At 45.2% G+C, this 15,000-nt stretch overlaps 5 protein-coding genes across 5 annotated transcripts; 2 read left to right on the plus strand and 3 right to left on the minus strand.

Annotated features, from left to right (window-relative positions):
- Positions 1 to 369: 369 nt before the first annotated feature.
- BDW43DRAFT_274130 (NADH:flavin oxidoreductase/NADH oxidase family protein) lies at positions 370 to 2,195 on the minus strand. The gene is made up of 7 exons (XM_032041703.1): positions 1,984 to 2,195; positions 1,813 to 1,915; positions 1,353 to 1,754; positions 1,267 to 1,286; positions 974 to 1,210; positions 571 to 918; positions 370 to 488 (listed from the first exon to the last, which is right to left on the minus strand). Exons 1-7 carry the CDS (start codon positions 2,050 to 2,052, stop codon positions 423 to 425), a joined length of 1,245 nt encoding a protein of 414 aa, XP_031900910.1. The 5' UTR covers positions 2,053 to 2,195; the 3' UTR covers positions 370 to 422.
- A 4,102-nt stretch (positions 2,196 to 6,297) lies between these two features.
- On the plus strand, positions 6,298 to 7,964 carry BDW43DRAFT_62028 (Zn(II)2Cys6 transcription factor). The gene is made up of 4 exons (XM_032050309.1): positions 6,298 to 6,384; positions 6,438 to 7,001; positions 7,051 to 7,188; positions 7,253 to 7,964. The coding sequence occupies exons 1-4, from the start codon at positions 6,331 to 6,333 to the stop codon at positions 7,907 to 7,909; spliced, it is 1,413 nt and encodes a 470-aa protein (XP_031900911.1). The 5' UTR covers positions 6,298 to 6,330; the 3' UTR covers positions 7,910 to 7,964.
- A 54-nt stretch (positions 7,965 to 8,018) lies between these two features.
- BDW43DRAFT_310434 (uncharacterized protein) lies at positions 8,019 to 8,947 on the minus strand (the record flags this gene model as incomplete). The annotated part of the gene is made up of 3 exons (XM_032046937.1): positions 8,019 to 8,499; positions 8,566 to 8,695; positions 8,752 to 8,947. The coding sequence occupies 3 exons, from the start codon at positions 8,945 to 8,947 to the stop codon at positions 8,019 to 8,021; spliced, it is 807 nt and encodes a 268-aa protein (XP_031900912.1).
- A 2,959-nt stretch (positions 8,948 to 11,906) lies between these two features.
- Positions 11,907 to 12,563, minus strand: BDW43DRAFT_274140 (uncharacterized protein). The gene has a single exon (XM_032041704.1). It carries the CDS (start codon positions 12,257 to 12,259, stop codon positions 12,056 to 12,058), a length of 204 nt encoding a protein of 67 aa, XP_031900913.1. The 5' UTR covers positions 12,260 to 12,563; the 3' UTR covers positions 11,907 to 12,055.
- Positions 12,564 to 12,762: 199 nt separating this feature from the next.
- BDW43DRAFT_62067 (coiled-coil-helix-coiled-coil-helix domain-containing protein) lies at positions 12,763 to 14,181 on the plus strand. The gene is made up of 3 exons (XM_032050310.1): positions 12,763 to 13,071; positions 13,200 to 13,554; positions 13,641 to 14,181. Exons 1-3 carry the CDS (start codon positions 12,876 to 12,878, stop codon positions 13,942 to 13,944), a joined length of 855 nt encoding a protein of 284 aa, XP_031900914.1. The 5' UTR covers positions 12,763 to 12,875; the 3' UTR covers positions 13,945 to 14,181.
- The last annotated feature ends 819 nt before the right edge of the window (positions 14,182 to 15,000 follow it).

Genomic DNA, 15,000 nt, shown 5'->3' on the forward strand with positions numbered 1-15,000 from the left:
TGATAATCAGAAATATGCACTAACCGAAGTTTTCGATGCCATGGCACAAGTCTTCTCGGGGATATTGACCGTAAATAGAAGTCCCCTTACACGTTCAAAACTGCGGATTTGAGCGACACCCTCTCCGTATGCTCTTCCTTTCGTAGCCACATAAGTTCGTTAGGTATTCGTGTTGTCACATCCTAGATGTCGATAGCAATAGCATATAGTGTTATGTCCCCTGTCTAGTAAACTCGAACATTCGCCATTGAGAGAGCAATGTGCAATATAACGTTAGAGGCGGCTGAGAGATAAATTCCTATATGATTCAAGCTCTATTTCAACTAAGTCATACATTACTTAAATCCTCCGCCATTCTTTCACATATATGAGAGAAATGCAGGACGTAGCTATTATTTTGTGTACTTCAATTATCATTTCTGTTAAGCGCCGGGCGCATACGTCAATAAACCCTTTGCCAACCGTTCAATCTGCTTCCTGTAGTATTCCTAGACTAATGTCAGTATATGTAGGAAACCGAGTAAAAGATGGGTGCTAGGCCGATATTCTACAATGTTAGGATAGTCTTACCGTCTCTGCACCGCCACCGATTGCTGGGCTCCGCAACCATTTTGCAAACCATGGAAGCTCCACTTTTCTCAGGGAAAACCAGGCTTCATTGTCCGGTAAGCTCTCATCCAAGAACTTGTGAGGTATATCAGTGTAAATAGCAGCAGGACGCCCTATACCGATAAGGTCGCATGCGCCCGAGCTGATTGCAGCTTCAGCACCAGCACGACTACGGAAGCCACCGGTCAACATCAAAATTAGGTCCGGATACCGCTTTCTGGCTTCATGGGCAAATTCAATGAAGAATGCCTCTCTTGCGATAGTCCGGGCACTCTTTTGTGTCCCTTGGTTTGTATCGCCTCCGACCATCTTATTTTCAGATTAGCAAGGCTATGGAGCAATCAAAATCGCGAGATGACCTTACTTTAGGGTTTTCATAACTTCCGCCGCTTATCTCAAGGAAGTCAATGCCGGCTTCTACAAGAAGCCCGATTTGAGTCATGCAGTCCTCGAAACCAGACGAGCCATGATCCGCAGAGTTGAGCTTTACTCCAATACAAAAATTAGGCGGCACAACTTTGCGGCAGCCGGCCAGTATGTCCAGTAGGAACTTGGCCCGTTTCTCTGCAGATCCGCCATAGGCGTCAGTTCGGATATTAGACTATGGGGTAAGTCAGTATCTCGCTCATCATATAGGCTGTTTAGAAGAAATTGTACCTTAGGGTTCAAGAATTGATCTGTCCACGGGTGGCCGTTAGTATTCCCTTCAACATTAGACGAGACTAGAGACGACTGTAACTGACCAATAAGGTAACCATGAGCACCATGCAGTTCAATACCAGCAAACCCACTATCAGCCACCAATTTCGCCGTGTCGATGAAATGTTGTGTGACGATGTCGATATCAGCCTGGGTCATCTCCCTTGGTGAACCAAATACCAAGCACCTAATGAAATGGTTCACCCATCCATCTCCAATGTTCAGTGGAACAGCGCTTGGAGCAATAGTTTGTGAGAACAGGCCTCTGTTTCCAGCGCCACGAAAAGATTGCCTTCCAGGATGGCAAATTTGAACGATCGCTGGCGTTCCGTGTTCTTGGCAGGCGTCCGCATACTTTTTCCACGCCGGGATGGAGCCATTCTCGTGGCTAACGAATGCAAGGTCATTAGGTTGACCGAGATGGTTCAGATCAACTTGGACGTTTCCTGGAAAAGCTTCAATAACGACTTCTAGCACAATATGTCCTTTCATATGTTGAATTACCTGTAAGAATTGCTCCCCAGCCACCTTTACCCCACTGGCTATATAGCTTGTAGAATTTTTGTTCGGGACCATGATCGGGAGCCATATTCTCCGCCATTGCAGCCTAAGACACCAGTACATCAATCCATAATGCTCGAGCGAGACTTATATCTGGTCTTGTAATTGGCTTACTTTGGCGATTCGATTAGGCAGGGTTAGCCCGCAAGGAAGCGTTACCGCTTCACTCAGTTGGGATGGCATATTGACGAAACGAGTTAGGGGATGCTTGTGGAACAATTCGCTCTTGACTCTTAACTGTGGGCTTTGGGATATGTATATGTCTCAATTGACAATTTAGCTCAAGGCTACGATTCTAAATTTCTACCTCCCCGCTTAGGGTTCATATAACTATGCACCTTTCTTTGGCTCATACAATGGATCAGGCAAGCGGGGAGTTCAATTCCTCCGAGTCCGGTGCAGATACTGTTTTAAGTGAACCGAGGTTCTGTGTCCCGCTTTAAGTGGGGCTTTTCATGACCACCTTGACCACCTCTGATTAGTAACCAACCCGACAACTTTACTCATCATTTATTGATATCATCAGCCATTACCTACCAAGTTAGATGTGAAGACGATCATTCGCTTGGTAATCCTTTTTTGCCTACTCTAGAGTAATCAATAAAAGAGGACATTCTTTCAGTAATCTATATATGAGACACATTCCGCCACCTTTTAAAATTCTTTCTTAGTACACCTAAGTTGAAGTAAAATACCGAGATAGTCCTTTCCCTTTCATTAAGTATAAGTAAATTTGTCTAGCCCTATGTCTGAACGCAAAGGCTGTGTCAAAATACGGCCACAAGGAAATAAAGGTTACGCTCGGGCGACCAGGACAAGTTCGTCAACACCTGAGCTCTAAGCAGATTCCCTGGCTATTTTGTCGTAAAAAATCCTTTGTCTCACCTCAAATCAGAGCCCTGAATTGAGAAGTGACAATGCCAAACTATATATAATGCACTTTTCCATGCTTGGTGTATCCAAGCCCCTGGAAATGAATCTACACAGTTTTGATGCGATTATAGGCCTAGAAATATATCCCAAGGTCCACCTAATAAAGGAGCCGCTACTAGGGCTGAAACCAAATATATTTTGAAAAAAAGAGGTAATATCCATTAAGCATAAAGGCAAACTCATCTGTGGGTCCCTTCGCGCTTTATGCCGTGAAAGAAGAATGACATTTGACGCCCAAGGAATTTTTCACGTAGTCCGACGCCATGTTGCGTATGCCAAGTTTTGCAGCTCGAGATTGCTTCTTTACCTGACGCAGAATTCCCTGCCCATGGCAGGGTTGGAAGTGATATATATCTTCTTTGCCTGGGCAGGCGGAAGTTTATGTGAATGTTGCGCTTTATAATGTAGTTACCGGGTTACGCAACAGGGCACCTGGCGGCATGGCTATGTGTCGCGATATACTACAGCGGGTAATTTGTGACCTTTATTGAAGCTCACCGGAACATGCCATATTCTCTACGTTTGGCATGTCATATTTACTTTGAACTAGGGTTATACTAGCAAGATCCTAGACAAGTCTCTATCTAGCCTATAACATCTATGGAAGTTAGCTCTCCAGTCTAGAGGTTTCAGGTATTTGAAGGAGAATAGCGAGTAGGCATCAATCTTTAGAATCTTACCTATCATAAATCCTGGTGTTTATGATAACCATAAACAACAATAAGGAAACCTCCTTTCTGGGGCTATAGTCTAGAATGTATGGAAACAACAATACACTGGAACATATATAAGCTATCTTGGGACGGTTCGAAAACACACTTAATGTAGAATCCATGATCTATAATTTTAAGGCTCTTACTTCATCTTCTCTCTTCTTCTATCTTCTAGATATTTGAGGACCAAATATTAACAACGCGATTGGTTTATTGTATTGTTGTTCTTGGCTTTTCAAGAAGTTTCCCGTTCTTTGATATATCTTATATAATGAAAACGATTCCTTTATACTTGTAGTCTCAAATTATGTCAGGGTTGAGAGTACATGTTGAAGAAGATACACTCACTATCTATATTTTAGAGAAGTATCCATAAAGGATTTCCTGTATTGCCAATTCAATAAGTTTTGAAGGTATACTGGCTCGTTTCGTCTTACTTCACCAATGCGCTATACAGTATATCTATAAATTTATCGATTTTAACATACAATAGTCATCGCAATGTACACTACTCTTAAGCATATGCACAAGCCTTGCGGTATCGCGGAGCGGATAGGACTCGTGCCACGCGGAAAACGGAGTACTTGTCTAAAAGTAACTCGCACAAGTATTGGTATGATACCTTCATGCTCTAAATGTAGCAGCGGGGTTGATATGTATCCAAATCTCCCAGGTGAGGAGGGGAGTAGGTAGTAAATTACTAGACTTGATACTACTTTCTTAAGGCCAAGACTATGTCATATTACGTAGTGACCCAGCCCAAGGTCTTCCCTATGGGCTAGAGGCTTGACAGTACAGTGGATGATCTTACTGACCTTTTAGTCTCTATGGGATGACTGTTTCAGATCTCTTTACTGTCATTGCCTGTTTGCTTTAATTAATATATATGGCACTTTGACCCCTGCTTCATTTCGGTATTTAGTCATCTCATTGTCTGTTTTATCACAATATCACCTATCTTTTCAATCATCTGCTGAGTTACAAGAAGTGATATGATGAGTTCAAAAGTCTTATTATACGTTATTTCTTCTAATAATCAACTACAAGTTTAATCTATTTTTGATTAGGCTAGAGGGTATGTGAGGACTATTTGAGTAGCAACCATGAAGAGCTTGTTCGATAAACTCCCAAGGTAGTGGGGTAAAGAGAGAAAGAAGAAGGTAGTAGTAAGAGTAAAATAAATATATCTAAATCTAGGGACCGATTTTCAGGCGCCGAGACAGTGTAGACCTACGTAAATATATATATAGTAAAGGAAAGAAAATTTTCGAAAACCTCCTGGAAGTTAACACGAAATTACGTTAATCTATCTAGCTTCAACTGGCCTCGAGGCGTTTATGATATTCATTTGTTAAGTTCGCATGACGGTGACCTAGAGTACTTATTTATTTATCATGAAGAGTAGAAGATTACGAGGCCAGCCCCAGCAATAGCCTCCAAGTTAGCTAATTTTGAATCATCGAAACTCTCCAAGGACCGGCCGCTATTGTGGTGTCTAACGGAGTATCTCTTACATTCAAGGGGACACCAGTCAATGTAGGCTTTGGCTATCTGATGAAAATGTACTTAGGCTATTGAATTTACTCTAGGAGCCGATAGTAGCCACAATACTTAAACAGCACTTAGAGGGAGATGCCAAATCAAAGAAGAAGAATTCTTGAAGACTTCTGATTAAACTCAACGCTTTTCCCGGTTTTTCTTCTTCATTCAATCATATTTTTTGCCTATGTGGAGCAAAGCCCATTGCCAAGGCATCTTTCTTCTTGTTCGCCTTTGTGTATAGCATACTTTTCCATTGATAGTGAGGTTGCAGTGAACCGTAGGAGTTGCCCGAAAGAGCCTTGGGATTTGAAACCGATATTGTTCAGGCTCACAAGATATAAATTGATGCAAGCCCTCTTACTAGACCGTTAGAATTATGAATTATTGTTTATCTCATTCTAACTCTTTCCTATCAAGGCGTACAAAATATCGTTGTTTAAGGTATGTAAACACGTAAACATGTTTTTGACTTCAGAACGCCATGAACTAACTGGTATGTATGACAAAGTAACCACAATGTGCGAATCCGTGACCCAAATGCGTATATGCAACCATATCGAAACGACCTACGATAAATGTCATGAACACAACTGTAAAGGATGGAGGTTAACAACGAAGTCAGGTATCCAAGAGGGTATATGCCGCTCATGTGAGCGGTTCGAAGAGCGCAATGATGCCAGGCACAATCGTCTCTCCTACAAAGTCCAAGTCCAATCCGAAGAGTAAATCTCGTGTTTTCATATCTCGAAGGCACATAGATGGTTCTTAGTTGGCTATTTGGTGGGCTAGATGCAAATGAGTTAACTTAATCTCTCCTAGACCATTATTTATTCTTGCTCTTGGCGCTGTCACTATCTTGACTCACTTTGGTCCTATTATTTCTCTACACTTTCGTATTATTTTTCGATGGTTTTTCTGGTTCCTATCTCTTGCTCATACTTCTGTTCGAAGAGCTTTAAGTAAGGTATTTTCCCAATACAGTATCTCTTCTAGCACGCCAACTCCATATGTGTACATTATTATACTTGCTTGTCTAGTGGGTTGAAAGAAACCTCAGGGGTTGAAAGAGACTGGGGTTTCGTAGCCTTGTAGTAGTAAACCTGAACAAATTGTTAATGATAAATTTCTTGCATGTTTGGTTGGCGCTGACTAATTCATAGCGGAGAAAAGGTGTCCAACATTGATTGGCTTCTGGCCTCGTATTTGTACCATATCTCGTGAATAGCCACCGATGTGAATTTGTCACCAACACCTGAGTTGATTTTACTTCACAATGGGGGTACCTCGAAGTAGCGGCTGCATGCTCTGTGTACAACGTCGTGTGAAAGTGGGTGGCTCCATAGATGAAAGAGGGTTACAATACTGATATTGGGGTTACAGTGTGATGAGAGACTTCCTGGATGCGTGAAATGCGAGACCTACGGAAGACCCTGTCCGGGGTACGACCGAGGCTTCAAATTTGTCGCGGGGAAGCCGTATCGCTCTAGACGGCATCTAGGGCCAAAACCTGGGCAGCAGCGGGTAGAAGATAAGACGCATGTTGCGGGCATCAATTCAGGAAGAGCCAATCAGGCTATACAGCAATCTCTCATTCAGAGGGGCACTTCATGGTCTTTAAAATCTACAGATCTAAATATGATGCAGAGCCTTGACACTCTGATTGTTGATGTCTCACAGCCCTTTCCTGCATCGTCAACTTATACCACCTCTCGCTGGTTTACCTATCTTCCCGCTATTTATGGAAGGAACAGAACCCTGGACTCATCCATCAGATGCTTTGTTGCGCATCATATTGGCATGATGACTGGAAATCAACAGGCTATCATGTATTCCAGGTCTACATATGTAGAGGCTCTGAACAGACTACAACGGTCTCTGTGCAATCCAACGGAAAGTCTCTCCTCTGAGATCCTATGCGCCGTCCTGCTCCAATGTCTTTATGAAGTGAGCTATCAACCCCCTAACTCTACAAATAGCCCTGACCAAATCCCAGCTGTTCGCCAACGCACATGACTCGAACTCTTGGATAAAACATGCCAAAGGGCTAAGTCAGCTTGTCAGTGCTAGGGGATGTGGTCGCTACCAGACCGTGTTCGATCATACTTTGCTTAAAGCTTCGCGCGGTTTGATTGTATGATGCATTTTCTATTGGCCTGCTTTTATCATGCAACAGTCGGTTCACTAACTTTTCAAAGGTGATGCAGTCATTGTTCACCAAAGAGAAATGCTTCCTAGCGTCTGACGACTGGTATTCTGTAATGAGGCAACAGTTCGACTCGGCCTTACCAACCGATTTACACGCCCAAGTAGAAGAGCTCTTCGCTCTCTACACCACCATACCGTGCTTCATCCATCAATTCTTCGATATCAGACAAGCTGACCCCGAAGACCTAGATATACAGTTGAAGGCATTCGACCTTCTCACTGATGCCCTCAGTATGCAAAACAAATTAATGGTCTGGTACGACAGATTCAGCCGTACAGCGCCCCCACCCACTGAAGCCCTCTCATCCATGGGCGACGTTCTATTTCCAACTGTTTATTCCTTTTCGGATGTTGATACCGCGACAATCTTCACCGCATATTACTCGTATATGGTCATTATCCATGCAATATTGGGAGTCTGTCACTTTCCAGGCGAACATGCGGCCATGGTTGTCTACTTCCGGGATCAGATCTGCAAGTCCGTAGAGTTCAATGCCCAAGGAATTCTGGGCCCCTCGAGACTGGGATTTCCCTTGCTTGTTGTCAATGAATTTGCAGATCCTGCGACAAAGGTGTGGGTCCAGGGCTGGTTACAGCGACTTTCGACAAATTATAAAGTCATGCTCCCACGAAATTACGAACGATAGCACTCCCAATATTTGATCTTCACTTCATTTTCTCAAATCATGAAACGGCAGGATAAGATTTTCGCGGCGTTCCAACAAACACCAACCGACAGTGGTAACAATCAACTATCTAAACTCGAGCCTCTTCAACGTCAACGCTGGCTCCTCCCCAAACTGGCTCCGCTACCGCACGCGCCGACAAAAGAATTATCATAATCACAATCTCCATCAATAGCCCCATCCCGACCATAACACCCACATCTCCATTGGCGGGATTGAACTTTGGCGGGCCATACTGCGCCAGTAGCATATAAGCGATCCTAACGATGAAGAAAGGAAGCGCTGCCAGGACCAACAACACGCAGCGATGACCCGCCTCGGGTAAAAGAGTACGATAAGCAACTGCCACCCAGACAAATAATCCACACCCGAAGGCAAATATAAGGACGAGAACGACAGATCCGACAACTTTGCATGCGTATACGTCGGCACTCTCTCCCACCACAATCAAGACTACGCCGAAGAACACCGGGAATCGGAAGAAATGGAGCAATAAACGGATGGTCTTGGGATATCTTGAGTTTCCAGGGCCGGTTCGACCTGTTTGTCCGCTGTTGCAAGCAAGTTTGTTAGTCTCGGGGATGAAAGACGAGGCAAGAGTTAAAAAGTGAACGGACCTTCTTAACATGACGAGGCTCACTTCGAATAGTAGAGGCGAAAGACCAATGCCTTGCAAGATTGCTTCTGATATCAAGACTTTTTTGCTTTGGGAGCCTGAAAGCACCATTCCGGACCCGGCAATTCGGACTAGAGTGGTGAGGTCAGCGCACCGGACTGCGACTAGCAAGCAGCATCTTACTTACGTTGCGCCACTAATCCGATCAAGCCATACCATGAGTAAAAGATGCATCGCGGCACGGATTTGCGCTTGTTGTGATGCCAATACTTCCACTCCTGCATCAACCGGGTGGAGCATTGGATGATTTGGATGAGCGAGAAGAGAACCATCTCAGCGATGGCGACATGGCGCTTGGAGGGGGAAAATGCAAGGGTTGACATATTGCGGGAATCTTTTCGTTTTCTAATATATCAAGGCTTTATATATGCTGTCGCTTGTTCGTTATATACTATAAAGAGAAGAAAAAATTGTTTGTGTTATTGAGTATTAGGGGATAGAAAAAGCTATGAATGATAATAGTCAGGGTGGAGATGTCTAGGTACCTTTTTATATTCATTTCCTGTCCCTCCAACTCATATTCTGCCTGAACCTGAGACGAGACGACTGTGTAGCTGACTGGGTATAGAACCTGAGGCGCAGGTGGAGCCCTCGCGACAGCTGACCATTTCGGGTTTAGCGGTTACTGGGCTCACGGGCCAATCACCGTGGACAGACTATACGAGGACGAGGCTGCCATTTGGTTTGCCAGGTTCAGTGTCATGCAAAGGAATTTGATTGGTATTTCCCTCATTATTTACCTCGTATTACTCTATATAGTTCTATATAGTTCTATATAATGGAGGGTAAGGAAGAGTCCCGATGCCGGACGTGCTAGTATAGAATCGGACAAATAGATGCTTTTGTTAGTCCCATAGGTATACCCTAATTGCTTTTCTACTTTTCGATTTGCAAGACCAATGCGGACAAAGATCGATAGTTTTAGCAGTCAATAAATAGTCTGTTAACATCTAAGTAACTTGTTGCTGCAGATGACATTGGAGGAGCAATTCTACACTCACTTGCTTGTTTAGAAGACAAATCAAAGAATTGGACAACAGCCGTGGCAGTTAAGCGCCTCCTACAGAACAATGCTACCCTCATCAATAGTCATGATCATAATGGCTGTACCCCATTGCTCCTAGCGATTACCCACCGGCATGAAGAAACATTAAAGCTACTGCTAGAGAGGGAAGATTTAAGACCTGATATGCCAAATGAGTCCAGCAATACTCTGCTTGAAGTCGTCCTCAGCAGGCATCAATCGATACTAAAGCGACTCTTAGCACATCGTAATATTGACCCTAATATTGACAGTGCAAGGTGGGGTTTTACCCGGCTTGGGATCGCGGCTGGTCATGAGAAGACAAGTATATTGAAATTGCAGGTAGAACATATCCCGAATGGGCAGTTAAGCATGTCTGCCCACGACATCCTCTTCTTTGCAGGAGCAAAGCACAAGCATGCGGTAGAAATTTTGTTGGATAAAGTCCATGATATCTATTGTCTCACCATAGGGGGCCAAAATGTTTTGCGGTTTGTATACTCACGTCGAAAAAGGAATATGGTGAAACTGCTGCTGATGGAGAATGACATTAATGCTGGCCTGAAAGACCTGGAAGGCGCAACCATGTTGAAAACAGCAGTTTCTCGAAGAGATACAGAAATGGTGAAGATTCTATTGTGTCGAGAAGTGGAGATGGTTTTCAAGAGAATAGGTGGTTGGGAAAGCTTGTCTTGTCTTGCTAGGGATGCATATCTGGATAAACATGAGATTCTAAAACCATTTTTGGGCTTCTCATAGGCTGGTTGGCGTGTTTTCTCTTCTTGTTAACATCAATTCACCTCAGCTTTTATTCAATGTCACCCTTTTCTGTTTAGTGTTACTCTCATAACTTCTCTCCAGGGTTTTCCACACTCAACAGAATTTACTCTTGGTATCTAACCTTCCTCACCACCACTCAGCATTTATTTTAGATATCTCACATACCTCATTTGCAGTCACTCCAGGACCATATACCTTACATACGGCCAGACCATTCTTCTTGAGCTGCTGTATCATACTTTCGTGCCAAGCACAGTTTTACTTCCGCTGTCCTTGAGATAGGTACGCTCGAGCAACTTCGGACTGAGATTCACCTCCTCCTGATGGAATATCTCATGCCCGAGGATCAGTTGGCATACCTACACGTCTTTCCCAAGATAATTGGCTTGCTGACGGCACAGCACGCTGCTAAAACAGACAGTAAAGGGAGGAATATGGTGCCCACGTTCGCAACAGCTGAAGGAAATACCGACGAAATGGACACAAAACCCCTTCTAAACAATATGTGTTTATCCAGGGACCTAAATGATAACTGGGGCTGCACGCCACTGTGGTTGACAACATATAATCACCATCGTCTGAGGGTCAGCCTGTTGCTGGAACGGCGGGTGGGTCAGGAGACGCTTAAGATTGACGGCGTTACACCCCTCACTGCAGCTTGTCACCGGGGATGTCTGCGGGTCATTTATTCTTTACTCTACGAGAGTAGGGGCAGCGCATGTCAACGATGAGGGCTCCAGTGGTCGAACTGCTCTATCTTACGCATGTGAAATGTGGCATTATGAAGTCGTTGGCCTCCTCACCAGTTCATACATTCTCATAGATTCCTTGTCGAGAAATAAACTATCTCTGTGTGGAACTTATAATCAATGCTTTCTAATAGTATCGCATATCTATACCATACAATAAGACCCAAACCTTGGGGGACTATTGAAAGCGGCGCGCGCCAATCGTGTCCATTGGCCTTCTTCATTGAATACAATTTTGGTATCGGGCTTCTTTAGTAAATATCGCACCATTCGGGAATGTTTCTTCTTGACTGCATAATACAACTATATTCTCTATCTACTGGGCATCTGTACCCGTCCAGCAGCCTCCATAACACTCCATCACGCCCATGGTTAGAGGCGTATGACTGTAGTGTCCAAGCGCGTCTATCTCCCTCATGAATAACGTGCAGGCTAGTATGGTCTAATAGCACGTCCACCACGCTCACCTGTTTGCACATTATGGCGAGGAGCACTTTTCGGGTGCATTTGTCAAGTCTGTTCAAAGTTCCTGGGTTATTTGAGTCATTTAAGTCGTCAGAGTAGTCTACGTCGTATAGACTGTATGAGCGGAGCTCGACAAGGATATCTTATACTACAGAGACATGTCCTCCCTCTACAGTTAATGTTAGTGGAGTATGGTCATACCAGTCTTTGGAGTTTGCTCTCTGACACGAGTCTGCTTAAGTAGAAGTTTAACTATCGCTCCATGACCCTTACTAGCAGCTACAGAAAGTAGAGCTGTACCAAGTTTATTTGGTATATCGGGATTCACATCCCGCCTTTCTAATAGCAGGTTTACCGTTTCTTCGTGCCCCTCATCCGCTGCCCACCACAATGGAGTACAGCCAAGATCATCCCTAGGCTGTGTAAAAACACCCTCTTTCGTCAGAAAGTGACGGATTATCGGGCCTGGTTATTTTTGCCGTAGCAAGCAAGCGCAGAACTGTTATCCTATTGGCACCAGTAACAGCGAGAAGTGCGGGAGTCATCAAAGTCAAAAGACTAGGGAATGCTAATAAGAATGATGACTGTTCTTCAGGCCGGAGATACCCTACTATCATCAGGAGGATATCCGTTGGAAGCACAGTGAATGTATTCCGGGAGACTGCGTTGACCAGAGACTAGGTAGCGAACAGGAATACAGGTGAAAGTATCGAGATTGGTGATTTAGTGTAGTTCACTCAGACTCTGCGAAAGTTCTCATTTTCCAGGTTGCGTCCAGCCGGGATTCGCAGGCTTTATAGCGAAGTCGTGCCTCATAATGCAGGGCAAGTGGGTAAAAAAAGCTGAATGAGCCTTGTCATTTATTCATTGATCTTTCGTTTTCCATATCTTGAGTCTTTGTATTCCACCCATTGTCACCACAGTATATATTGCTTTTGTACGGAGTAGAAGTTGTCACTTCTTTGTATGTCCACCTACTATTCTTAGAGATAGTAGCCGTTCTCCCGGACTCGATATGATTGGCCAACCGCAACTCGTGACCGACCAACCCCAATGCAGGAATTCCTCGCCTGAGGCCTCCAACATCGCGAACTCCACATCGACTTCCTCCGCCGGTTCTGGCCGGTCTGCCTCAATCGCCTTCGCATTTCCCTTTCATGTCTTTGTGGTGACTACCAATCCCGGTCCTACCTCTCTAACCCCCACTCCTCTCTTTTATATTTCTCTCCCGCTATGTTTCGTCCCGCATCTCGAGTCCTCCTCCGCGCGCCAGCCGTCGCCCGTGGCCCGGCCAGCAGACGATTGATAAGCACCGCACCCGCCGAATCCAAACCGAGGAGTTGGAAGAACACCGCAGTCCGGCTGGGGTTGGCCGCAGGCGCAGTCTACTACTATAACACAAGCAACGTGTTCGCAGAGAACCCTTCCTGTATGTTGACTCTACGACCTTGATTCGTGAAATCTTCCAAAGAGCAACCCAGCTCATACCTTGTGCCGGCGGGTTCTCTATACACAAATTTTTTTTCTTCCATCAACATCGCAACTAACCAATCCCAGTCTCTCTCCTCTCCCAGTCCAAGACCGACTCTGAAGAACCCCTCCCAACCCTCGACTCCATCAAGCCCAAGATCCGCGAAGAGAGGGAATCCGCTGCCCCCAAATCCAATGCCGAACCCGCCCCAGCACAAGAGCTCTCCCTCGGCGAGGGCGCGCTGAAGTCGCCTCAGGAACTCGAAGAGGAGGCCGGTCAGGAAGCCGCGTTCAACCCCGAGACTGGCGAGATCAACTGGGACTGCCCTTGTCTGGGCGGAATGGCTCACGGCCCTTGCGGAGAGGAATTCAAGGCTGCTTTCAGCTGCTTCGTGTACTCTGAGGAGGAGCCTAAGGGCATGGACTGCATTGAGAAGTTTAAGTACGTTTGAACCTGGACTTGTTTCTTATACCTGGTATTATTTTTTACTGGAGGGGGTGTGGAGCTAACGTTCGGTTCGCTTTTAGGGGCATGCAAGATTGTTTCCGCCAGTACCCTGAGGTTTATGGTGCCGAGCTTGAGGACGATGAGGAGGCTGGTGCTGGTGAAGCCGCTGCTGCTCCCGCTCCCGAGGGTGAGGCCCAGAACGCTCAGCCCCTAGCCACCGAGCTCGATGCGGCCTCGTATCCGGATGAGAAGCGCGCCCGCGCAAAGGGGGTTGCCGCACAGGCGAAGTCAGAGTTCGCTGAGAAGGGCGAGCTCGCCGAGAGCGAGGAGTTGCTCCCCAAGGCTTGGCACGATACGGAAAGCAAAAACGAGACCGAGAAATAAAAACACCCTTAGCACATATTTCTTGCATGTGTCGTGAGACGTGACATGGACCAACAGAACAGAGTCGGATTTTTTTTTTTTTGTTTCTCGGTGGATAAGATGAAAAGTTAGGAGTCTAGATCTTGGTCCGATCTGAACTGCTCTAGGTCCGGGAGGGTTATTGCGGGATTGGGGGGCTCTGAGTTGGGGAGATTGTATATCTCCTTTTTTGTACTATATACCCTCCCCCCTCCACCCCCCTTTCCTTCTTTTGGTCTCTCTGTCGTGTCTAAGTATAAAGCTATCTCATGTCATCCTCTCTTATATAGTTTTTCTCCTTTGTTTCTTTTGTCTTGCGTTTTGCAGTCTCAGCATCCATTCCCACTTGTGCCTTGTGTTTTCCCCCCATTCACCATGTAACTTTTTGTACTTGTACGCTGTGGCCTTTCGGAAAGAGTCCTGATAGAAATAGAGCCTGCTTTCTACTCCGCAGTATGCTGCTTACATCATTTATTGATCGTCTCGCCTATGATAGGCTTTACATCGTGGCTAAGGTTTTCATGTGGTATGGCTTAGAATTCAAAAACACGGCATTATCATCGTTAGCGAATTTTTGTGCAAATTGTAGGTTAACACTAGCATTTTCCAAATTATCGGTCCATTCTCAGCGATCTCTCAGCCATTCCACCGCGTTGCTGAGCAGTTGCAATGCCGCAACGGGGAAGATTTGCAGATGGGTTCAGCATGACTTGTCCCTGCACTTCATGTTCTTTCCAATGTGCAAGGAGTGCAAAAAGGAGTTGAATCCTGCATCGATTTGCGCGGTTGGTTCCGAATTCTTCCCAGGACGAGTGTCTCAAAGCGAGTGAAAGACTGAGGTCACATGGTCAAGACATATCTCGCCGTAAGTCAGCCTAAGTGATGCTTGTGTTCCCGTAGATATAGGCCCCAGATGGGCTTCAATGCTGTGTCTTTCACCAGACATTAACCGTGTTGACTTGCCAGAGTGTCCCACAAGCGGTATACGGCTGACGCAGAAAAGCGCATCTTCTATCGCTAGCACCGATAAAGTCGGAG

The sequence above is a fragment of the Aspergillus alliaceus genome, assembly GCF_009176365.1.
Source record: "Aspergillus alliaceus strain CBS 536.65 unplaced genomic scaffold BDW43scaffold_18, whole genome shotgun sequence".
Classification (NCBI taxonomy): Eukaryota; Fungi; Ascomycota; class Eurotiomycetes; order Eurotiales; family Aspergillaceae; genus Aspergillus; species Aspergillus alliaceus.

Bases quoted from the DNA above. Each gene is read 5' to 3' on its own strand.
- BDW43DRAFT_274130 (XM_032041703.1), bottom strand. From the start codon at position 2,052: ATGCCATCCCAACTGAGTGAAGCGGTAACGCTTCCTTGCGGGCTAACC. The intron at 1,755-1,812 runs GTAATTCAACAT...AAGCTTTTCCAG, and splicing joins CTGGGGAGCAATTCTTACAG to GAAACGTCCAAGTTGATCTG. The intron at 1,287-1,352 runs GTCAGTTACAGT...ACCCGTGGACAG, and splicing joins TGCTCATGGTTACCTTATTG to ATCAATTCTTGAACCCTAAG.
- BDW43DRAFT_62028 (XM_032050309.1), top strand. From the start codon at position 6,331: ATGGGGGTACCTCGAAGTAGCGGCTGCATGCTCTGTGTACAACGTCGT. The intron at 7,002-7,050 runs GTGAGCTATCAA...ACCAAATCCCAG, and splicing joins TGCTCCAATGTCTTTATGAA to CTGTTCGCCAACGCACATGA. The intron at 7,189-7,252 runs GTATGATGCATT...AACTTTTCAAAG, and splicing joins AAGCTTCGCGCGGTTTGATT to GTGATGCAGTCATTGTTCAC.
- BDW43DRAFT_274140 (XM_032041704.1), bottom strand. From the start codon at position 12,259: ATGATAGTAGGGTATCTCCGGCCTGAAGAACAGTCATCATTCTTATTA.
- BDW43DRAFT_62067 (XM_032050310.1), top strand. From the start codon at position 12,876: ATGTTTCGTCCCGCATCTCGAGTCCTCCTCCGCGCGCCAGCCGTCGCC. The intron at 13,072-13,199 runs GTATGTTGACTC...AACCAATCCCAG, and splicing joins GTTCGCAGAGAACCCTTCCT to TCTCTCTCCTCTCCCAGTCC. The intron at 13,555-13,640 runs GTACGTTTGAAC...GTTCGCTTTTAG, and splicing joins GACTGCATTGAGAAGTTTAA to GGGCATGCAAGATTGTTTCC.